The sequence below is a fragment of the Somniosus microcephalus genome, chromosome 11, assembly GCF_052327205.1.
Source record: "Somniosus microcephalus isolate GS21.2 chromosome 11, FLI_Smic_1.0, whole genome shotgun sequence".
NCBI classification, from domain to species: Eukaryota; Metazoa; Chordata; class Chondrichthyes; order Squaliformes; family Somniosidae; genus Somniosus; species Somniosus microcephalus.
The window spans coordinates 91292402-91318197 of NC_140997.1; the positions used below are offsets into that span (position 1 = coordinate 91292402).

General features: G+C 49.1%; 1 protein-coding gene across 1 annotated transcript; it reads right to left on the bottom strand.

The window, feature by feature from the left end:
* Window positions 1–261: 261 nt before the first annotated feature.
* On the bottom strand, window positions 262–25371 carry rnps1 (RNA binding protein S1, serine-rich domain; the record flags this gene model as incomplete). Its single annotated transcript, XM_085999954.1, has 6 exons — window positions 262–1108; window positions 1373–1514; window positions 2905–3058; window positions 4892–4994; window positions 8068–8247; window positions 25199–25371. Coding segments are annotated over 6 exons (858 nt in total), but the record flags the coding sequence as incomplete, so codon positions are not given.
* Between the last annotated feature and the right edge of the window lie 425 nt (window positions 25372–25796).

A 25796-nucleotide genomic window follows, 5' to 3' on the forward strand; every position in this document is an offset into this window, starting at 1 on the left:
ATACACGCCCCAAAAGGACTCTTCCTTTGTGATGCACATCCTGCAGCGGTGAACTCAAATAATTCAAACTTTTGTTCCTCAGGAAAGAAGTTTTAACTCCAAACACAGGCACACAATCAAAACACAGATACCGGGCACCTCACTCAGGCCTCAAGGTTCAATTCAAACAGGTCATCAATGCTGGATTTGCTGGACAGGTTGCAGGATTTTCTTTGCATAGATTGCCAGTGCCTTGTGTAATAAAGCCCTCACTGTCTGTAGTATAATGATCCTGGATTTATTGAAGTACAGAACTTATACACAAAAATGGTACAAATACAGCAAAGGATCCAACTAGAAAGCAATACAAAAATCCAAAGCAATTGGACAAGGTCACTGCTCGATGCGGAGCTCCTGCAGAATATTACCTCCGTTAATAAAATCTCACATCTGAACCCAAACGTTACTTCTCATTTCATTCTCAGTTTGGTGTGGAAGAACGGAACAATGTTCAAACCAACCCCATCTCGTTGCCAGGACAGTGTAACACTCAGAGTAGCACCTACTTCATCTCAACAATGCTTGGTTTATTTTGAGGCACTGACTGATTAGGCCAATCTGACAATGGAGTCTAAACTGCTCCACAACAGGGAGCTTTCCAGCACTGCTACTAAAGATGCCCAAGCACGACTCCAGGTGCCATCCTGGTTACCATACCTTGATGACTGGATAGTGTTCCGCGTCTGCCCACATTCAACGTACAGCCACATTGAAGATTCTCTCGCACACAGACACGGGCTTATTCCCCCCTCCCTGTCCCAAACACAGCACACATTATGTGCAAACATGTAAAATACAGTATTTGTCAACACCCCTCCCCGCCCCCCCGAATTACACAACTGAAGTAAAATACAACCTGAACAGAGTAAGAGATGGGGAAATTTTGCTAAATTTCCGATGTACTTTTGAGCCAACATTTCAAGATTTCTCTTGGGGGCAGAAGCCCCCGAGATTTCACAGTCTTTATCGTGAAGAGTTGGAGCTGGACCTGCTGCGGTGACGCCGGCGTCCTGGCGATCGCGACCGGGACCGTCTGCGGACTGGCGAGCGTCTGCGAGGTGATCGGGACCTGTGGCAGGAGACAAGTGTATGGCATTAAGTCGGCTCTGCACTTCCATATAGCGACCCTCACCCGCAAACCACGCCGGAACCAAATGACAAACCACTCCGGAACCAAGCGGCAAACCCACCCCAGCAAACTATTCATAGATTCAGACCCTCACACCTTATGTTCAAGCATCAAACCGCCTGGCGAAATAACCACACCTGCACCAAACCCACCCCACCCCACCCCAGGGAACTGTGCAGTTTAAATGGGAATCTTGTAACTAACCTTCTCCTCATTCGCGGTGGTGATCTGCGCCACATGGGAGGAGGCGGCGGCATCCTACGTGGTGGGGTGATTCGTCGCGGCAAAGGTCTGGGCCGCGGAGCCAACACGGCAGTGGCCGTCACTTCCTGGCCGTCGATCTGACCTGCACAGAACAGAAATCGGGTAAAATGTGGGAAAGAAAGAGTGCAGCTCAACAGATGGAGCGACCATTGCATTTACACAACCACCCCAGACCTTGAGATGACGGTCCAGGCTAAGTGGCACTGCGTTACCAGGGGGAGCTGTGCTGCGTTGTGGGGGGGTGGGTGCTGCGTGACCCAGCGACTCACCTCCGCAGAATGACAGCAGGTAAACCCGCTAACCATCCGCACCAGCAGCAACGGGGGAGCAACAATGGCCAGGACAGCAGGAGAAATCCCTGCTCCTCCCTGAATAGTACCGTAGGATCTTTAATATCACTTCAACAGGCAGCCATGACTTTGGTTTCAGGACAGCACCCCACACCCTGGACAACACAGCCCCCCCCCCCAACTCAGCACAGCACCCTCTAGTAACACAGCACCCACCCCCCACAATGCAGCACAGCACCCCCTGGTAACGCAGCACCCACCCCCCACAACTCAGCACAGCTCCCCCTGGTAACGCAGCATAGCTCCCCCTGGTAACGCAGCACCCACCCCCCACAATGCAGCACCGCTCCCCCATGTAACGCAGCACAGCTCCCCCATGTAACGCAGCACAGCTCCCCCTGGTAACGCAGCACCCACCCCCCACAACTCAGCACAGCTCCCCCTGGTAACGCAGCACCCACCCCCCACAATGCAGCACCGCTCCCCCATGTAACGCAGCACAGCTCCCCCATGTAACGCAGCACAGCACCCCCTGGTAACGCAGCACCCACCCCCCACAACTCAGCACAGCTCCCCCTGGTAACGCAGCACCCACCCCCCACAATGCAGCACCGCTCCCCCATGTAACGCAGCACAGCTCCCCCATGTAACGCAGCACCCACCCCCCACAGCTCAGCACAGCACCCCCTGGTAACGTAACGCAGCACAGCACCCCCTGGTAACACAGTGCCACTCAGCCTGGACCATCAGCTCAAGGTCTGGTGTGGAACTTGAATCTACCACCTTCTGATTCAGTCACTGAGCCAAGCCAGCACATTCGGATATCAAATCAGAGTGTTGGAAGACTCCAAGCACTGGTTTCCAACACTCGAAAGGCAATAGAAGGGAGGAACTGAGTAATCATCCTATAACAGTTAAAATACTCTACAAGTGCTGTAATCTCAAAATACCATCGTACAATGTACAGGGTTATTTTTCCCATTTAGGCAGGGCGTCTAAAACGAGCCCACGTACTGGTGTACAGGAGCATTTAGTACAGTTTATTAGTAATGCTGCTGTTGTTTTACTGATGATTTTGGCCAGTCTGTAAATGCTGCCGTAGTCTGGTGATAGTTGACTGATTATGCATTGCTTCAGTGTTAAAACCGCACAGTGGAGCCTTGTCTCTGCACTGGCTGTTACCTCCATCCATATGCTTCAAAGCCTTCTCTGTATCATCCGGGTTCTCAAACTCCACGTAGGCGTAGCCCTTGGACAGGTGCGGGTGTAGGCGGTCCAGCGGCATGTCGATCAGCTTAATCTTCCCATAAGTAGAGAAGATCTCCATAATGTGTTCCTGTGGCGCAGAGAGACAGTCATGGACTGCAGCACCAGGACACACACAGATCAAAGTGGGACATCCATTCATCCCACAATAACTTGTATTTATATAGCACCTTTAACATAGCAAACCATCCCAAGGTGCTTCACAGGAGTGTTATCAAACAAAATGTGACACCGAGCTACACAAGGAGGTATTAGGACAGGTGACCAAAAGCTTGGTCAAAGAGGTAGGTTTTAAGGAGGGAGAGAAAGGTAGAGAGGGAATTCCAGTGCTTAGGGCCAAGGCAGCTGAAGGCACGGTAACCAATGGTGGAGCAATGAAGATCGGGGATGCGCAATAGGCCAGAAGAGCGCAGAGATCTCGGAGGGTTGTGGGACTGGAGGAGGTTACAGAGATAGGGAGAGGTGAGGCTACGGAGGGATTTGAAAACAAAGACGAGAATTTTTAAATCGTGGCACTGCCGGACAGGGAGCCAACAGGACCCAGGATGAACACACAACTTTCCAGCTTCCTTTGTACTCACTGAGGTGAGGGATGTTATCGTCAGGGAGTGCAACACTTTCCATTTCAAGCACTCCCACATCAGGCTCCCTTCTCCTCTGCCCAAATCCCAGAAGAACAGCCCTTACAGGAGGGTACCTGAACTACAGCCCACAGGCAACCCCCGCCACTACAAGTCCTGACCATCCAGCACACAAACCAAACTACTGCCTGTATTTCTTGCTCACTGGTTTGTGAGCCCCGAGGGTTGGTGAAGGGAGTTTTAGCGCGGTTACGTTAAATAAGTTACACTGAGATCTGTTAGTATCCACAGGAATACAGATTTAACCATTACACACGGCCATGAGATTGCCAAATACGTGCTGAACTCGGGACAGTTCCGTGCGCCTCTTCCTCTTTAACCAATGGCTTTCTGTTTTCTTTTGCCCTTTATTTCCCCTTCACACTTCCCTCTCTTCCACTCCAGTTACCAGGCTGTCACTCAAACCTTTACAACATTGAGTTTCTTTTCCCACTTTCTTTGAACCAGTTCACTCCGCTCCCCTCGCCCAAGTGACTGTAGATACAGTGCAGCACAGAGTGCTAACACACAGCACCAGGGGGCAGTCAGACACTGATCCACTGCCCAGCCATGTCACCATGGACAGACTGGCACTTTCCCCATGGAGGGGAAAACCAGGAGTCTCCCACCCCAGCTGCTCACATACTCCAACCCAATTGTCCCCTCCTTACCAATGGTGCCAGCGGCCTTGCAGTCACTCACCCCAGTGATCATTCTGCATGACAAGTGTCAGCAACTACTTGGCAGTGGGAGGCTTCACAGCCGAGCCCCATCCTGACCTCGCCCAATGTCGTGCGCACTGAGCGAGGGATCACTAAATTGTGGTTAGCTGTGGGAAACCCCAAAGGAGCCGAGGTCACCTGTAACACCGCAATCGAGATCAGAACAACCCAGCAGGTCAATGGAGAGCAGCCTCTTGGTAAGTGCTCAGTAGAGGCTTTCAGGAGTCGAGGACTAGGCTGCAAACCCTGTCACAGGGGGTGGAGGGCAAACAACTGAGGGAACCAATACCTTCAGAGACTGTAGGTGCAAACAGTGTAACCCACAGAGCAGAGAGAGAATGCTTAAATCCAGATCACCCTGCACTGTGTGGGCCAGAGCCACAGGGTCCTAGTGCCCTTCTTACCGAAAACCCCAACAGCTCCGTTCATTCAGGGCTGCAGTTCAGCACAGATTTAAGTACAAACATAGCTTGACCATCACCCCCTTCCTGTACAGCTGCCTGCGACATGACAATTTACAAAGGAGACTTGCGACCCGCAGGAATTAGACAGAAGAGGTACCTTGGTCACGTTCCTGGTCAGCCTGCCGATGTGCACTTTGGTGGGTCTGGGAGTCGGACTTCTTTTCTTTCTTTCCTTGTCATCTCGTTTCGGGGATTTAGATCTGTCAAAGCAACAAAGAACAGTTTATATGTACACACGGCGTAGAGCGCTGTTTACTACAACACAATGGCCTTGAACGGTCGAGTCCAATTCATTCTCGCCAAGTATTCTGGTGCAGTTTAAGCGAAAGAATCTTGGTGTTATTTACACTCCACACTGACATTCTGTTTCAGAACAAGCTGCTCAGCTCGATGTAACTTCCCCTTCCCCCCTGGAGCAGCCCCTCGCCTCCTGCGGCCCCTCGTCCCTTCACACCCAGCCTGGCTGTTCTGCCACTGCAGCCGAAAAACTTAAAACGTTACACATGCGATGCTCCAGTGAAGAAATAGCTTGTTGACTGTCACTGTCAAAGATCACAGAGCACAGTAATGGAGGGGAACCAGCGCTCGTGTAACTTTACCCAGCCTAGAGTCAATGTCTTTCGGTGAGAAGAAAGTCAGAGGGAAAATTAATAGAAGAGACTTCAAAACAGAACCCCCTCCCATTCAACTTGGAGAGCTCTGCGTCTGATTTAAGATGTGACTGGATTTCCCAGTAACTCAACGAGAGAGGATTTAGAACGTCAAGCTCGAAGGGGGCCTGATGGACCATCTCCATGAGTCACAACGAGGCCTTCCAACAGCTGACTGGCAAACTCTACCTCACACACTCGCCCTAATCCACAATCATAAAATCACACACTGCAGTCAACACTCAGCACAATCCAATCCTTGCCCCCACCATCTACGCCTCTATAACCCCCACCTTGCCCCAATGCCAAAATACCCTATATTCACCACATTCACAACCATGTCAATGGGCCTGGGAAGGAAACTGAGGCACCAATACCCTATATTCACCACATTCACAACCATGTCAATGGGCCTGGGAAGGAGACTGAGGCACCATTATGTCAGAGCCCCCTACATGAAGGAGAATATATGAACTCAAGATCATACACCGAACAAACCACATCCTACACAAACTCCACCCAATTCCCTGGAAGATGCCCACTGGAGGGGATATCTCCCAATCCAATCATTTTGGAGAGGTGCCCAGGAGGCCATGAGGGCTGGGGTGCAATCCTCTCGGCCCTCCCGTGGTGACCAGTGACTGAGGGCGTCCTGCTACAGACCACAGCTGTAGCAAGCTGGTGCTTGCCAGCTCTCCCTAAGCAAGCAGGCATAAGGCGTTGGGGAAATGTATGCCAATCAAACAGGGTGCATGGTAACTGCCTCGAGCTGAGAAAATAGCTGCAACCTGCTTCCCCCTCCCTCCCTCCCCACACAGTATCACTGACAGGGAACATGTAAACATGCTCATTGCTTCTGGGCATTTACAGCTTAACCAACTCAGTGTATGTTGTGCAAAGTACTGCCTCAATAAAATGGAGCATCACATCTAAAAACAATCATACTGAATGTTTCTAATTGTTGTTGAAACAAAACAATGGAAAACCCCACATAAGTGTTACATTCGGGGACACGAGGTCGATAAAGGATAGACAAGGATCACTGTAGGTGCGTCATTCTTCATCAAGGCAAAGATTTCCTTTAATGGCTTTTAATGCTCCGATGCATTTTGGTTTGTATTTGGTGCAATGTTTTATAACAGACTGAGCTGAAATGTTATCTGAAAAAGTCAAAATTTCAAGGCGGTAGCTCTGATTTGAGCTAAATTCCTGCTGGCAAGACATGTTTGCATTCTTGACACAGCAACCCTGCACATCCACTTGTACAGCACAGGAGGAGGTCATTTGGCCAATCGAGTCTGTGACGGCTCTTTGAAAGAGCTCTCCAATTAGTCCCACTCCCCCCTGCTCTTTCCCCAGAGCAGTGCAAATTTTTCCACTTCAAGTATTTATCCAATTCCCTTTTGAAAATTATTGAATCTGTTTCCACAACCCTTTCTGCATTCCAGATCATAATAACTCGCTGCGTAAAACATTTTTTTCCTCATGTCGCCTCTAGTTCTTTTGCCAATCACTTAAAATCTGTGCCCTCTGGTTGCCAACCCTTCTGTCACTGGAAACAGTTTCTCTTTATTTACTCTATCTAAAACCTTCATGATTTTGAACACCTCGCTCAAATCTCCTCTTAAACTTCTCTGCTTTAAGGAGAACAAGCCCAGCTTCTCCAGTCTCTCCACATAACTGAAGTCTCCAAATCCCTGGTACCATTCTAGTAAATCTCCTCTGCACCCTCTCTAAGGCCTGGACATCCTTCCTAAAGTGTGGTGCCCAGAATTGGACACAATACTCCAGCTGGGGCCTAACCAGGGTATTATAAAGGTTTAGCATAACTTCCTTGCTTCTGTACTCTATGCATCAGTTGTACTCTATGATTTAGATTACTGGAATGCACCAATTTAAAGGGCAAAGCACCTGATCATTAATCCTGAACATAAAATTATGCCATGCTCTCAGTTGCAGATTGAATGTGGATCAACACCTCTGCTCAAATCACACATCAGATCAGTTTAAATTAACACATCTGAAATTGACACGCTCTTTAACTACAAGGAGCTAACAGATGCTGTGTCAACCTTTGTTTAAAAATTAATTCTTGGGATGTGGCCGTCGCTGGGAAGGCCGGCATTTATTGCCCAATCCCCAGTTTCCCTGAGAAGGCAATGGTGGGCTTTCTTCTTAAACCAGTGTAGCAGGTTGATACAATTGTGGTTTGCTAGGTCACTTCAGAGGGCAGTTAAGAGTTGACCACAGTGTGGACTGGAGTCACGTATAGGCTAGACTGGGTAAGGACGGCGGGTTTCCTTCCCTAAAGGACATTAGCGAACCAGTCGGGTTTTTACGACAATTCGGCAGCTTCATGGTTACTTTTACTGAGACCAGATTTTTATTGGCAGATTCCTTTAAAAAAAAACTGAACTCAAATTCTCAGACAGCGAAAGTGGGATTTGAAGTCACATTCTCTGGATTATTAGTGCAGTAATTTAACCACTACCTACTGAGGAACAAGTCCCAACGCCACATGTGAACAAGATCTGGTCCCTGATCCAAAGACACTGTACTGACAGAGAGGGGATGATTGACTGTTTGCGAGGGGTTTGATTGGATGGGCTTTTACTATACTCACTTTGAACGAGTGCGCCTCCTGTTGGTGTGTCTGCGCCGGGACGGGCTTGGAGATCCAGAGGAAGAGCTGGAACTGGAGCTACGGGAACTGCTGGAACTTCCAGAGCGACTGGAGGCAGAGGAGGAGCTCGATCCGCTGCTGGAGGCAGAGGTGGAACTGGATCCTGAACTGGAGCTGGAACTAAAGATATGACAGAGACAATTACCAAAAGAGAGAGAGAAGCATCACTGCACAGAACAGGCAAGCCCAGGATCCAGGCCGATCTGTGGCCCTTCACATCTTAACACACACCCAGGGACCAGGCCGATCTGTGGCCCTTCACATCTTAACACACACCCAGGATCTAAGCCGATCTGTGGACCTTCACATCTCCACACACACTCAGGAACCAGGCCGATCTGTGGCCCTTCACAACTCAACACACACCCAGGGACCAGGCCGATCTGTGGCCCATCACCACTCAACACACACCCAGGATCTAGGCCGATCTGTGGCCCTTCACCACTCAACACACACCCAGGATTTAGGCCGATCTGTGGCCCTTCACATCTTAACACACACCCAGGGTCTAAGCCGATCTGTGGACCTTCACATCTCCACACACACTTAGGAACCAGGCCGATCTGTGGCCCTTCACAACCCAACACACACCCAAGGACCAGGCCGATCTGTGGCCCTTCACCACTCAACACACACCCAGGATCTAGGCCGATCTGTGGCCCTTCACATCTTAAGGCCGCACCTGGAATACTGCATACAGTTTTGGTGTCCATACTTAAGAAAAGACATACTTGCTCTCGAGTCAGTACAAAGAAGGTTCACTCGGTTAATCCCGGGGATGAGGGGGTGGTCATATGAGGAGAGGTTGAGTAGATTGGGACTCTACTCATTGGAGTTCAGAAGAATGAGAGGCGATCTTATTGAAACATACAAGATTGTGAAGGGGCTTGATCGGGTGGATGCGGTGAGGATGTTCCCAATGATGGGTGAAACTAGAACTAGGGGGCATAATCTTAAAATAAGGGGCTGCTCATTCAAAACTGAGATGAGGAGAAACTTCTTCACTCAGAGGGTGGTAGGTTTGTGGAATTTGCTGCCCCAGAAAGCTGTGGAAGCTACATCATTAAATAAATTTAAAACAGAAATAGATAGTTTCCTAGAAGTAAAGGGAATTAAGGGTTACGGGGAGCGGGCAGGAAATTGGACATGAGTCTAGGTTCGGAATGGTCATGGCCCTGTGGGTAGTGGAGTGGGCCCAGGGGCCGTGTAGCCTTGTTCTGCTCCTACTGTGTTCTAATTCTGTTAGATTTCAGGAGATGGTTTTATTCCTGTTCCTGGCTGGGGTGGAGATCGCCTTTACAGAAGGTAAGTACTGTAGAAAATATAGGGACAGAGTGATCTCCTGGAAGAATTTCGATCGCCTAGATGGGTCGGAGAGGAATTTCCCAGATTTTTTTCTCCCAAATTGGCCATTGGGTCTTTATCTGGTTTTTCGCCTCTCCCGGGAGATCACATGGGTTCGGGTGGATGCAGAGTGATAGAAGATATGAGGTTAGGATCAGATCAGCCATGATCTTATTGAATGGTGGAGCAGGCTCGAGGGGCCGATTGGCCTACTCCTGCTCCTATTTCTTATGTTCTTATGTTCTTAACACACACCCAGGATCTAAGCCGATCTGTGGCCCTTCACATCTCCACACACACTCAGGAACCAAGCCGATCTGTGGCCCTAGAAATAGTAAGATGCATCGCTGATCATCTTCCAAAATTCACTGGAATCTGGAACTGTACCCATGGATTGGAGGGTGTAGTGTATGTACCTTGAAGAAGGAACTATATTCTGCAGCCCCTGTATACTGCAGTACCAGTAGTGACCACCCCGATATATAAGCCTGTGTAGTAACTTTGTATAGTAGTTCCAGTTTTGTCTCCATTCAGTAAACACCTGTTATAACCAACTTCTGCAGTCCGTGTCTCAATTACACACGGACATTACATTGGCGACGAACAGATCCGAACTTACCTACAGTTCTGCACCACCTCACGGGGATCCTTCCCTGAAGCGAAGTTATTAGAGGTCGAAGCCAGAAGGAAGAAATCCAAAAAAAAACAAACAGAAGAAACGGGCGTCGACCGTGGGCAACCGCCCTCTGATTCATCGAATTCGAAGATTTGCAGGAGAGGTTGTCGAGAGCTGGGCTTGGTTCTCCAGTCTATGGTGTTCCAGCTAATCGGGCTGGTGGCAGGTAGTACACTGATCCTTCCTGGGCTGCGGCGGGCTAGAGCTCGATCGGGTGGCTTTTCAACGGGGCCGAGCAGCGTTGTCGGGGAGAGAGAGAGAGGGTGGAGCACACAGGGCGCGGCCGGTGCTACGAAGCCGGGCAGCGTACAGACCCGAGAAGAGGGAGGAAAGTGTCCCATTGGGTCTGCTCTGACGACGGGAACAGTAATTAAAATAAAAGAAAAAGAAATTAGAAGCACAGAAAGCCGTGAGGAGCTGCAGTTTGCCACGGGGACCGCGGAGAGCGGCGTTGGCAGCAGCGCGGGGGGAAGCGCGCGAAGACCATAGGGCGTCGCCATCAAGGCATAAAAACGCCAGCAACAGCGGAAAAGACAGAAAGCGCGGGAGGCGCCATCTTAATCCAGCGGGGAAGAAGGAAAAGCGTGGGAGGCGCCATTTTGTTCCATCGGGGAAGAAGGCAAAGCGCGGGAGGCGCCATTTTGTTCAATCGGGGAAGAAGGCAAAGCGCGGGAGGCGCCATCTTAGATCGCCAAGATGCCGAAGACTGGCAATATCACTGCCTTCGATAATGAAATAGAAGACTGGACCACGTATGTGGAAAGAGTCGAAGTATATTGCAAGGCAAATGAAATAGCCGATGAGAAAAAGGCATCGGTACTACTAAACTTAATGGGCACAAGAACGTACGGCCTATTGCGGAACCTGATCACTCCAGTCAAACCGATGGAGAAGAGTTTTAACGAAATTGTTCATATCCTACAGGAACACCTAAATCCTACACCGCTGCTGATAGCAGAAAGATTTAAATTCCACAAGAGAAATCAGCATAAAGATGAGAGCAATGCTGATTACCTTACGGAACTACGCAAGCTATCAAAGCACTGCCAGTTCGGAGCAGGACTGGCAGATGCCCTACGGGACAAATTTGTCTGTGGACTCCTGAGTGAAGGAACCCAGAAGAGGTTACTCTCAGAGAAAGAGCTGACGCTAGATAAGGCTTTCAGCGTGGCAGTATCGTACGAAGCAGCAGCAAGGGGAGCTGCGGAAATACAGCAAAAGCCACAGGAATACGGCACCCATGAAATGACACGGGGATTTGAAAAATGTTATCGCTGCGGCAGAACAACCCATGACCAGAAGGACTGCTGGTTCAAGGACAAAACATGCAGGCAATGCGGAAAGATGGGGCACATTGCACGAGTTTGCAGGTCCGGGAAGAAGACTAACGACAACAAAAAGACTACTAAGGAAAAGTACAGGAAAGTGCAAAAGATGACGGACAGTAGTTCCGAAGACCAGAAGAGCGATAGTGAATCCGGGAACAAGAGACTAAGCTGTCTCAAACTACACAACGTAATCGCAAAAGAGGATTACCGAACCATTTGGGTCACCCTCACGATAGCAGGGTCCCAAGTCAAAATGGAATTGGATACAGGATCAGCCCTGACCGTCATGAATCGACGAGACTACCAGCGGCTATTCTCACACATACCCTTGAAAGACACATCCATTGTCTTGAAGACATATACGGGGCAGAAAGTATACCCCAGAGGGAAAATAAGGGTGCCTGTCGAATACAACGGCAAGGAAATACAAAAATTGTATCTGTACATACTGCAAGATGGTGGACCACCGTTATTGGGACGTGAATGGATCAGAAAGATAAGTTTAGACTGGCACTCCATTCAGGCACTGACTGTGGCTGGTAAAAAGGATGACGACGTCACACCTGGACGATTGTCAAAAATCTTAGCTAACGCTAAAGAGGTATTTCAACAAGGACTGGGAACTCTTAAAGGCGTAACCGCCTCGATAAAAATAGAAGAGAATGCAATTCCCAAGTTTTTCAAAGCAAGACCAGTACCGTATGCAATTCGCCCAGCCGTCGAGGCAGAGCTGGAGAATGCAGGCGTGTTATCTAAGGTAGACTGGAGCGAGTGGGCAACACCCATCATTCCTGTCATGAAGAAAACGTTAAACAATAAGTCTGAGGAGCCAAGGAAGGTTCGCATCTGTGGGGACTTCAAGGTGACTGTGAACCCAGTCCTTCACACAGGAGGATAGAAGATATTTTCGCCTCACTATCTGGAGGGAAACGTTTTACAAAAATTGACCTAGCGCAAGCATATTTGCAGATGGAGGTTGAAGAATCCTCTAGGAAATATCTCACGATAAACACTCACAAAGGTCTTTACCAGTATAATCGACTGGTATTCGGAGTAGCATCAGCTCCGGTTATATGGCAAAGAGCGATGGAACAAGTCCTGCAAGGGATTCCGGGGACTCAGTGTTACTTGGACGACATCCTAGCGACAGGTGAAAATGACAGTGAACACCTTGCCAACCTAGAGCAGGTGCTCACTAGACTAAGAGAACATGGGCTACGAGCCAATCGCCCCAAGTGCGAGTTTTTTAAGAAACAAATATCGTATTGTGGCCACGTGATTGATGAAGAGGGGTTACATAAGTCCCCTGACAAAATTGAAGCGGTAGTTAAGGCTCCAGCGCCTGAAAATGTGTCGCAACTGAGGTCATTCCTCGGATTGGTGAATTACTACCATAAGTTTTTGCCGAATTTGTTCACAATTCTGCACCCACTGAACGCCCTGCTACAAACTGGAGTAGCATGGAAATGGAGCGATGAATGTAAGCGGGCCTTTCAGAATTGTAAAGGCCTGATCACTTCAAGAGAAGTATTGGCTCACTACAACCCATCACTACCGATAAGACTGGCGTGTGATGCGTCTCCCTACGGCGTTGGAGCGGTACTGTCACATAAATTCCTTGATGGTTCAGAGGCCGATAGCTTTTGCGTCACGCTCGTTAACTTCAGCCGAGTGTAACTACGCCCAGATTGACAGAGAGGCCCTCAGCCTGGTGTGGGGGGTGAAGAAGTTCAATCACTACCTGCACGGACAGAAATTTACTCTACTAACTGATCATCAACCTTTTGTCTCCATTTTCAACCCTAAGAAGGGCGTCCCGATAATGACAGCACAACGGCTACAGAGGTGGTCCCTTTTCCTAGGGGCACACCAATATGACATAGAGTACAAAGGAACTAAACAGCATGGGAATGCTGATGGATTGTCGCGCCTACCGTTGCCGACGGTGGAAGAAGCACCTGCAGTGGATCCTGTGGAGATATTCCACTCGACCATAGTCGAATGTCTACCTGTGACGAATGCAAACATAGAAAAGGAAACACGAAATGACCCGACACTCTCCAGGGTCTATGATTTAACGGTGAAGGGATGGCCAGCACATGGCGAACCACTGTTGCCAGCATTCTCGCCGAGAAGAGAACAGCTGTCAGTGTGCCGAGGAACCTTGATGTGTGGATCCAGAGTAGTAATTCCACCCAAATTGAAGGATAGAGTGCTCAATGAGCTTCATGAGGGTCATCTGGGAGGGGTAAAAATGAAGAACTTAGCCAGAGCGTTTGTGTGGTGGCCGGGAATCGATAGAGAAATCGAAGAGATGACCAAGAGCTGTACAGGATGCCAGAAAGTCCAAAACGCCCCACCACAAGCCCCTCTACATCCATGGGAGTGGCCCTCATCTCCATGGCAAAGGGTACACATTGATTTTGCTGGTCCATTTATGGACTCGATGTTTTTAATTGCGGTGGATGCACATTCAAAGTGGACAGAGGTAATAAAAATGTCCTCAACCACCACAGAAAAAACTATCACAGTCTTACGAACCATATTCGCCAGAAATGGGCTGCCTGAACAGATTTGCTCCGACAATGGACCACAGTTTGTGTCTGAAGAGTTCCAGAGGTTCTTAAAGAACAATGGTGTTAAGCATTACACATCCGCCCCATATCATCCAGCCACCAATGGATTGGCTGAGAGGTTCGTTCAAACATTCAAGAAGGCTATCAAGGCAATATGTAATGAAGACATACAGGAGCAGGGAGCAGCGAGGTGAGCCCGGTATAAAAACCGGCGCAAGCAGGGAGGCCCGACCAGTTCGGAGCAGGGAGCAGCGAGGTGAGCCCGGTATAAAAAACCGGCGCAAGCAGGGAGGCCCGACCAGTTCGGAGCAGGGAGCAGCGAGGTGAGCCCGGTATAAAAACCGGCGCAAGCAGGGAGGCCCGACCAGTTCGGAGCAGGGAGCAGCGAGGTGAGCCCGGTATAAAAACCGGCGCAAGCAGTGAGGCCCGACCAGTTCGGAGCAGGGAGCAGCGAGGTGAGCCCGGTATAAAAACCGGCGCAAGCAGCGAGGCCCGACCAGTTCGGAGCAGGGAGCAGCGAGGTGAGCCCGGTATAAAAACTGGCGCAAGCAGCGAGGCTTACCAACTCAGCAGCGGGGAGAGAGGTCAAAAGTAATCAGAGTGTGACGTCACCAGGGAGCAGGTAAGTGATTGGTTGGTGAGGATTTTTCTTTTTTAAACTTTAACTCTGTAGTTTATAGTTACTAGGGTCTTTTCTGGTGTAGCAGGGACTGTTGGTAGACTATACAAGCGCCTTAGAGATATCTTTAAATTGGTGATAGTGAATTAATTTAAATTAATTAAAGGGTAAGTCATGCCAGGAGAGCCCAGCCCCGTGTTATGCTCCTCTTGCTCTATGTGGGAATTCAGGGACACTGCAGGTGCCCCTGATGACCACGTGTGCCGGAAATGCATCCAGCTGCGGCTACTAGCAGACCGCATTGAGGCGCTGGAGCTGCGGGTGGATGGGTTGTGGAGCATTCACGATGCTGAGAGGGTCGTGGATAACACGTTTAGTGAGTTGGTCACACCGCAGGTAAGGGCTGCACAGGAAGAAAGGAAATGGGTGACCACCAGGCGGAGCAATAGAAGCAGGCAGGTAGTGCAGGAGACCCCTGTGACCATTCCCCTCTCAAACAGGTATACCGATTTGGATACTGTTGAGGGGGATGACTCACCAGGGGAAGGCAGCAGCAGCCAACTTCCTGGCACTGGGGGTGCTCCTGCTGCCCAGGAAGGGAGGAAAAAGAGTGGGAGAGCAATAGTGGTAGGGGATTCTATAGTAAGGGGAACAGATAGGCGTTTCTGTGGCCGTAGACGTGAATCCAGGATGGTTTGTTGCCTCCCTGGTGCCAGGGTCAAGGATGTCACTGAGTGGCTGCAGGGCATTCTGGAGGGGGAGGGTGAACAGCCAGAGGTCGTGGTCCACATTGGTACCAACGACATAGGTAAAAAGAGGGATGAGGTCCTGCAGCAAGAATTTAGGGAGCTAGGTGGAAGATTAAAGAGCAGAACCTCAAAGGTTGTAATCTCTGGATTACTCCCGGTGCCACGTGCTAGTGAGTATAGGAATAGGAAGATAGAACAGATGAATGCGTGGCTAAAGAGTTGGTGCAGGAGGGAGGGCTTTAGTTTCCTGGATCACTGGGTCTGCTTCTGGGAAAGGTGGGACTTGTACAAGTCGGACGGTTTACACCTGAACCAGAGGGGGACCAATATCCTTGCAGGGAGGTTTGCTAGCACAGCTGGGGGGGGTTTAAACTAACTTGGCAGGGGGATGGGATACAGAGTGGAACTATAGTAGGGGGTGATTTACAGCCAAATACGGAGGAAAAAACAAGTCAGCTGGGAAGGCAGAGCAAATATGTGAAGGCAAAAGGGAATATGGCAAGGCTGGAAGGCATTTTTTTTAATGCAAGGAGTCTTGCAAATAAGGTGGATGAACTGAAGTTGTTGTTGAACACATGGGAGTACGATATTGTTGCTATCGCGGAGACATGGTTGAGGGAGGGTCAGGACTGGCAGCTCAATATTCCGGGGTATAGAATCTTCAGGCGAGACAGAGGGGGGTGTAAAAGGGGAGGGGGTGTTGCAATATTAATTAAGGAATCAATTACTGCTGTAAGGAGGGATGATATATTAGCGGGTTCCTCTAATGAGGCCATATGGGTAGAACTTAAAAACAAAAAGGGGGCAAGCACTTTGCTGGGAGTGTACTATAGGCCCCCAAACAGTCAGGGGGAGATAGAGGAACAGATATGTAGGCAAATCTCAGAGAAGTGCGAAAATAATAGGGTAATAATAGTGGGGGATTTCAACTTCCCCAATATTAATTGGGATAGTCAGAGTGTGAAAGGCTTAGAGGGTGCAGAATTCTTAAAGTGCATCCAGGAGAGCTTTTTGAGCCAACATGTAGAAAGTCCTACAAGAGAGGGGGCGGTACTGGACCTAATTCTAGGGAATGTAGCCGGGCAAGTGGTGGAAGTGTCAGTAGGAGAGCATTTTGGCGACAGTGACCATAATTCGGTGAGATTTAAGGTGGTCATGGAAAAAGACAAAGACGGCCCGGAAATAAGGGTTCTAAATTGGGGGAAGGCCGATTTTAATATGATAAGGCAGGATCTGGCCAAAGTGGACTGGGAGCAGCTACTTATAGGAAAATCCACATCAAAGCAGTGGGGGACTTTCAGAAGGGAAATAGAGAGAGTACAACGCCAACATGTTCCTGTAAAGGTCAAGGGTGGGACCAACAAGCAAAGGGAACCTTGGATGACAAGGGATATACAAAAATGCATTAGGAAAAAAAGGGGGGCTTTTGGCAGTTACAAAAGACTAAACACGGAGGAAGCCCTAGAGGAGTATAAAAAGTGCAGGGGCATACTTAAAAAAGAAATTAGGAGGGCGAGGAGGGGCCATGAAATAACACTGGCGAGCAAAATAAAGGAAAATCCTAAGATGTTTTATGAGTATATTAAGGGCAAGAGGATAACCAGGGAAAGGGTAGGGCCCATTAGGGACCAAAGTGGCAATCTGTGTGTAGAGCCAGATGATGTAGGCGGGGTTTTAAATGAATTTTTTGCATCTGTGTTCACTATGGAGAAAGACGATGTAGACATAGAAATCGGGCAAGGGGACTGTGACATACTTGAACATATTAGCATCGAGAGGGAGGAGGTACTAGCGGTTTTAGCAGGCCAAAAAGTGGATAAATCCCCAGGCCCGGACGAGATGTATCCCAGGCTGTTGTGTGAGGCAAAGGAGGAGATTGCAGGGGCTCTGACACAAATTTTCAGAACCTTTCTGGCCACAGGGGATGTACCAGAGGACTGGAGAACAGCTAACGTAGTACCATTATTCAAGAAGGGTAGCAGGGATAAACCAGGGAATTACAGGCCAGTGAGCCTAACATCTGTGGTAGGGAAATTATTGGAAAAAATTCTGAGGGACAAAATTAGTCTCCACTTGGAGAGGCAAGGATTAATCGGGGATAGTCAGCATGGCTTTGTCAAGGGTAAATCACGTCTGACCAATCTGATTGAATTTTTCGAGGGGGTGACTAGGTGTGTGGATGAGGGAAATGCTGTGGATGTGGTATACATGGACTTTGACAAAGTCCCGCATAGGAGACTGGTCAAGAAGGTAAGAGCCCATGGGATCCAGGGTGCCTTGGCGCGTTGGATCATAAACTGGCTGAGTGGCAGAAGGCAGAGGGTGATGGTCGAAGGTTGCTTTTGTGACTGGAAGCCTGTGTCCAGTGGGGTACCTCAGGGATCGGTGCTGGGTCCCTTGCTGTTTGTGATCTACATAAATGATTTGGATGAGAATGTAAAAGGTATGATCAGTAAGTTCGCAGATGACACGAAAATTGGTGGGGTGGTAAATTGCGAGGAGGAAAGCCTCAGGCTACAGGACGATATAAACGGGTTGGTCAGATGGGCGGAAAAGTGGCAAATGGAATTTAACCCTGAAAAGTGCGAGGTGATGCATTTTGGACGGACAAATAAGGCAAGGGAATACACAATGAGTGGTAGGACCCTAGGAAGTACAGAGGGTCAGAGGGACCTTGGTGTACATGTACATAGATCCCTGAAGGCAGCGGAACAGGTAGATAAGGTGGTTAAAAAGGCATATGGGATACTTGCCTTCATTAGCCGAGGCATAGAATATAAGAGCAGGGAGATTATGATGGCGCTGTACAAAACGCTGGTGAGGCCACAGCTGGAGTACTGTGTGCAGTTCTGGTCGCCTCACTATAGGAAGGATGTGATTGCTTTGGAGAGGGTGCAGAGAAGATTCACCAGGATGTTACCTGGGATAGAGCGCCTCAGCTATGAAGAAAGACTAAACAGGCTGGGGTTGTTTTCCTTGGAGCAAAGAAGGCTGAGGGGGGGACCTGATTGAGGTGTACAAAATGATGAGGGGCATAGATAGGGTAGATAAAGAGGAACTTTTCCCCTTAGTAGGGGGGTCAATAACAAGGGGGCATAGATTCAAGGTAAGGGGCAGGAGGTTTAGAGGGGATTTGAGGAGAAACTTTTTCACCCAGAGGGTGGTTGGAATCTGGAACTCACTGCCTGAAAGGGTGGTAGAGGCAGGAACCCTCATAACATTCAAGAAGCATTTGGATGAGCGCTTGAAATGCCATTGCATACAAGGCTATGGACCAAATGCTGGAAAATGGGATTAGACTGGACAGGGATTGATGGACGGCGCAGACACGATGGGCCGAAGGGCCTCTTTCTGTGCTGTATAACTCTATGACCCTACAACACAAGGTGGATAACTTCTTGTTTGCCTACCGGAATGCGACACATGCGGTTACCAACCAAACTTCAGCCATGATGTTCTTCAATCGAAGACTAAGATGCCACTTGGATTTGGTTAAGCCAAACATCAGAAGAGATGTGGAGAACAGGCAGTTTCAGAATATGAATGAAAGGCCAACCAGGAGTTTCAAGATAGGTCAACCAGTTTTGGCCCGGGACTACCGCACAGAGAAATGGCAGCCAGGAACGATCTGCACACAGCAAGGACCTCTAATGTATACCGTGGACGTTGGAGAGAGCATTGTAAGACGCCATGCTGACCAGATTCTAGAGTCACTGGAAAACGTCAAATCTACACCACGGTCCTATACACCTGGTGATGAAACCGAAGTACCAATTGCATCTACCTCAGAATCGGTGATATTGGAAGCAGACGAACCAAACAACGACGTTGATCCCGAATCAACTTTGCCAGAAGAACCTGATACCCCAAAGAGGCGTTATCCGGACAGAATCAGGAAGCCTCCTCAAAGACTGAATTTATAATTGATTAACTTCAGCTAATGTATATAGCAACTGTAATTGTAAATATGTTATTTAATTATTAATCGAATGTTATGTACTGTTTAGCTAAAAGGGGAGGAATTGTAGTGTATATACCTTGAAGAAGGAACTATATTCTGCAGCCCCTGTATACTGCAGTACCAGTAGTGACCACCCCGGTATATAAGCCTGTGTAGTAACTTTGTATAGTAGACCCAGTTTTGTCTCCATTCAGTAAACACCTGTTATAACCAACTTCTGCAGTCCGTGTCTCAATTACACACGGACATTACAGAGGGTAGCTAATGTTACCCCACTATTCAAAAAGGGTGGTAGAGAGAAAGCGGGGAATTACAGACCGGTAAGCCTGACATCGGTAGTGGGGAAAATGCTAGAGTCCATTATAAAGGATGTAATAGCCGAGCACTTGGAAAACAGTGACAGGATCGGACAAAGTCAACATGGATTTACAAAAGGTAAATCGTGCTTGACTAATCTACTGGAATTTTTTGAGGATGTAACTGGGAAAATAGATAAGGGAGAACCAGTAGATGTGGTGTATTTGGACTTTCAAAAGGCTTTCGATAAGGTCCTGCATAAGAGATTAGCGTGTAAAGTTAAGGCACATGGGATTGGGGGCAAGGTATTGACTTGGATAGAGAACTGGTTGGCGGACAGAAAGCAGAGTAGGAATTAACGGGTCTTTTTCCGAGTGGCAGGCAGTGACTAGTGGGGTACCGCAGGGATCGGTCCTTGGACCCCAGCTATTCACAATATACATTAATGATCTAGATAAGGGAACTAGATGTAATATCTCCAAGTTTGCAGACGACACAAAGCTGGGTGGGCGTGTGTGCTGTGAGGAGGATACCGAGAAACTCCAGGATGATTTGGACAGGTTGGGTGAATGGGCAGAAGCGTGGCAGATGCAATATAACGTGGATAAATGCGAGGTTATCCACTTTGGTGTCAAAAACAGAAAGGCAGACTATTATCTGAATGGCAATAGATTGGGAGAAGGGGAAGTGCAACGAGACCTGGGTGTCCTTGTGCACCAGTCACTGAAGGTAAGCATGCAGGTGCAGCAGGCGGTGAAGAAGGCAAATGGTATGTTGGCCTTCATAGCGAAAGGGTTTGAGTACAGGAGCAAGGATGTCCTGCTGCAGTCGTACAGGGCCTTGGTGAGACCACACCTTGAGTACTGTGTGCAGTTTTGGTCGCCTTATCTGAGGAAGGATGTTCTTGGCATGGAAGGAGTTCAGCGAAGATTTACAAGGCTGATCCCTGGGATGGCAGGAATGACATATGAGGAGAGATTGGGTCGATTGGGATTATACTCGCTGGAGTTTAGAAGAATGAGAGGGGATCTCATCGAAACTTATAAAATTCTGACAGGTCTGGACAAACTAGATGCAGGTAGAATGTTCCCGATGGTCGGAGAGTCCAGAACCAGGGGTCATAGTCTAAGGATAAGGGGTAAGCCATTTAGGACAGAGATGAGGAAGAATTTCTTCACCCAGAGAGCGGTGAACCTGTGGAATTCTCTACCACAGAAGGCGGTTGAGGCCAAGTCTTTAAATATATTCAAGAAGGAGTTAGATATATTTCTTAGAGCTAAAGGTATCAAGGGATATGGGGAGAAGGCAGGTATGGGGTACTGAGTTTGGATGATCAGCCATGATCTCATCGAATGGCGGAGCAGGCTCGAGGGGCCGAATGGCCTGTTTCTATATAACACACACCCAGGATCTAGGTCGATCTGTGGCCCTTCACATCTCCACACACACTCAGGAACCAGGTCGATCTGTGGCCCTTCGCATCTTAACACACACCCAGGGTCTAGGCCGATCTGTGGCCCTCCACATCTCCACACACACCCAGGATCTAGGCCGATCTGTGGCCCTCCACATCTCCACACACACCCAGGGACTAGGCCAATCTGTGGCCCTCCACATCTCCACACACACCCAGGATCTAGGCCGATCTGTGGCCCTCCACATCTCCACACACACCCAGGGACTAGGCCGATCTGTGGCCCTCCACATCTCCACACACACCCAGGGACTAGGCCGATCTGTGGCCCTCCACATCTCCACACACACCCAGGGACTAGGCCGATCTGTGGCCCTTCACTTCTCAACACAAGAGCAGAAATGCATTCTATTCAGGCAAATCCAACGGTGAGATTTTGCAAGATGCACAGCTCTACCTTCAGATCTCAGCCCTGTGTGCTGACCTCTAGTCACTGCTCCAAGTGTGCAGTCTAAAACCGAGACCCGTAGGTTGACATCAGTCTGTTGCATACTAAACCACACAAAGGGCATCACTGAAGCAAACTGAACCTGATTTTGTTGCCGATCAGACGAAGCTACATAGATCAGCAGCTCCCAGGTATATCAGACCGTACCAAGTTGGCTGATCTCAGCGTCAGCCGTGGCTCAGTTGGTAGAACCCTAGCCTGAGTCAGAAGGTTGTGGGTTCAAATCCCACTCGAGACTTGAGCACAAAAATCTAGGCCGACACGCCCAGTGCATTACTGAAGGAGTGCTGCACTGTCAGAGGTGCCGTCTTTCGAATGAGATGTTCACCTGAGAGCAGACGTCAGTTTAAGGTAAAAGATCTCATGGTACTATTCGAACACGAGCAGGGGAGCTATCCCTGGTGTCCTGGCCAATATTTATCGCTCAACCAACATCACAAACAGATTATCTGGTCATTATCACAGTACTGTATGTGGGAGCTTGCTGTGTACAAATTGGCTGCCGTGTTTCCCACATTACAACAATGAAGACAATTCAAAAGTACTTCATTGGCTGTAAAGTGCTTTGGGATGTCATGAAAGGCGCTATAGAAATGAAAGTCTCTTTTTAATCTTTTTGGGTCACTGGACAGCCATCAGGAACAGGAGGAGGCCATTCAGCCCCTTGAGCCTGCTCTGCCATTCAATGAGATCATGGCTGATCTGCGACCTAACTCCATTTACCCGCCTTTGGCCCATATCCTTTAATACCCTTAGTTAACAGAAAGCTATCAATCTCCGATTTAAAATTAACAATTGATCTAGCATCAGTTGCCATTTGCGGAAGAGAGTTCCAAACTTCTACCACCTTTTGTGTGTATTCCAAACTTCTACCACCTTGTGTGTATCCAGCAGCTAGCCGACAACCACAGCGTGCGTGGATTCTTTAGCGCATCAAGACCATCTATGGCCCACGCACCCAAGGCCCTTCCCCACTGCGGGCCAAGAACGGAGAGGTACTCATCAAGGAGAGAGGCAGTCAGTGCCCGCTGGAAGGAGCACTGCGAAGATCTCCTTAACCACGACTCTGTCTTCGACACGAGTGTCCTCAACTCCATCCCGCCACCATCTCAGCACAACCCCAGCCCGGCATGAGGTTGAAAAGGCCATCCGACAACTGAAGAACAAGGAGGCCTCAGGAGCAGATGGAATCCCCGCTGAGGCACTAAAGCATGGTGGAGAAGCATTACTGGCGCGAATTCATGAACTCATTTCTCTTATTTGGAACAAGGAGAGCATGCCAGGGGATCTCAGAGACGCCGTAATTGTGACCATCTTCAAGAAAGGTGACAAGTCCGATTGTGGTAATTACAGAGGAGTTTCCCTGTTGTCTGCCACAGGGAAAGTCATCGCAAGAATCCTCCTCAATCGCCTTCTCCCAGTGGCTGAAGAGCTCCTCCCAGTCGCAATGCGGATTCCGCCCACTAAGGGGCACAATGGACATGATCTTCACCGCACGTCAATTACAAGAGAAATGCAGGGAACAGCACCAACTGCTGTACATGGCCTTCTTTGATCTCACAAAGTCCTTCGACGCTATCAACCGTGAGGGATTATGGAGTGTCCTCCTCAAATTCGGCTGCCCTCAAAAGTTTGTCACTATCCTCTGCCTGCTTCACGACGACATGCAAGCCGTGATCCTGACCAACAGTTCCACCACAGACACAATTCACGTATGAACCGGGGTCAAGCAAGGCTGTGTCATCGCACCAATGCTCTTCTCGATCTTCCTTGCTGCAATGCTCCATCTCACCCTCAGTAAGCTCCCCACTGGAGTGGAGCTAATTTACAGAACAAACGGGAAACCGTTCAACCTCCGTCGCCTCTAGTCCAGATCCAAGGTCGTCCCATCCTCTGTCGTCGAATTACAGTATGCAGACGATGCTTCTGTCTGCGCTCACTCAGAGGTCGAACTCCAAACCATCGTCAACACCTTCACCGAAGCATACGAGAGCATGGGCCTTACACTAAACATCCGTAAGACAAAGGTCCTCTACCAACCTGCCCCCGCCACACAGTACTGCCCCCCGATTATCAAAGTCCACAACAAGGCCATGGACAATGTGGACCACTTTCCATACCTCAGGAGCCTACTGTCAACAAGGGCAGACGTCGACGACGAAGTCCAACACCGCCTTCAGTGTGCCAGTGCAGCCTTCGGTCGCCTGAGAAAGAGAGTGTTTGAAGACCAGGACCTCAAACCCGGCACTAAGCTCATGGTCTACAGAGCAGCAGTGATACCCGCCCTGCTGTATGCCTCAGAGACATGGACCATGTACAGCAGGCACCTCAAAGCACTGGAGAGGTACCACCAACGTTGCCTCCACAAGTTCCTGCAAATCCATTGGCAGGATAGGCGCACCAACGTCAGTGTTCTTGCACAGGCCAACATCCCCAGCATCGAAGCTTTGACCACGCTCGATCAGCTCCGATGGACGGGTCACATTGTCCGCATGCCCGATACGAGACTCCCAAAACAAGCGCTCTACTCGGAGCTCCGGCATGGCAAGAGAGCCCCAGGTGGGCAGAGGAAACACTTCAAGGACACCCTCAAAGCCTCCTTGAAAAAGTGTAACATCCCCACCGACATCTGGGAATCCCTGGCCCAAGACCGCACAAAGTGTAGGAGAAGCATCCGGGAAGGCGCCGAACACCTCGAGTCTCTTCGACGGGAGCAAGCGGAAGCCAAGTTGTACAACGAAACCCTGGTATCGGAACAGAACCCCTGGCTAGCTTTCCCCTCTCTAACCCAGGGGTGTTGACACAAATAGTAATGCCCCATATGCCGCCATGTCCCACGGCGAGGCATGGCCTTTATATATACACAAGGGATTTAGATTGACTTTTGTTTCTACGGAGACTTTCATCTCATCAGTGTGAAAAACAGGAATTTGTATTTAAATCACATCTCTCAAACATCCCAAAGCTCATTGCATTCAATGAATTTACCATTGAAGTGCAGTCGTCGTTGTTTGGTAGATAAATGTGGCAGTTACTCTGTGCAGTGAGGGCCCACAGACAACAAGATAAATGACCAGTCAATGTGTTCTTGGTGTTGGTTGAGGGAGGAATGTTGGCCAGGACTCCGGGAGAACTCACAGCTCTGCTGCCAACAGCGCCATGGGCCACTGGAACAGGGCAACTTGGTTTTACATCTCATCCAAAGGACGGCACCTCCAACAATGTAGCACTCCCTCAGTACTGGACTGGAGGGTCTACTTCGATTATGTGCTCAAGTCTCTGAGCATGCACTGGATTCTTGGCCCAGTGTCTAACCCACTGCAACAACCAGTCCTCTATAATGTCAAATATCATGAAAGGCATTTTAGAACGATCATACCCGTTGTGTCCTGCCCGAGAACATTTAACCATGGAAGGATTTTTAAAGAACCTGAAGTTACCATATTGGTACACAAACACACTGCTGCTGCATACAGGCCACACCCCACACTTGAGCCCTGCCCTAGGAAAAAATATCAACTCTCACATAGGCCCCAGCTCTGTGTCTGAGTGGCCTATGTAATAGTAACTGGTCCCCAAACCGCCTGCTCTCCCTGTACCTGGTGCTGCTGCTCCCAGTTGAGGCACTCCTCCGCTTGCGGGTCTTATCACGACCTCGTTCTTTCTCACTTGACTCCTTGATGCTGGATTTCTCCTTCGTTCTGTCTTTGGATTTCTCTTGAGTGTGTTCTTTACGCTTGGTCGGTGACGGAGCCCTGTCGGGAAAAAAAAGAAAACATTAAGAGTGGCTGAGTAAAGAAAGCAAGGAGCTGGCAACAGTTAGGTCTGTGGGTTAGGGTTAGGGTTACAGCCAACGGGGTCTGTGGTACAGAGCATCCCACAACCCTGCACGGAATGGGGCAAAGCACCTTAACTAGAGATAGAAAGAACACTAGAGATCGGAAATTAGACCAGGCTGGCAACACACAGGTCTTTCAGAATCAACATTGTAAACAAGGCCCCTCTTTTTCACGTGCTCACTGACCTGCAATGTATTTCCAGCATTTTCTATTTTTGCAGCACATAGGAACAGGAGGAGGTCATTCCGCTCCTCGAGCCTGTTCTGCCATTCAATTAGGTCATGGCTGATCTGTACCTCAACTCCATGTTAATAATTAGGAAGCTGGGATAATGTCACATCTCCAAAGCCTGAGAGAA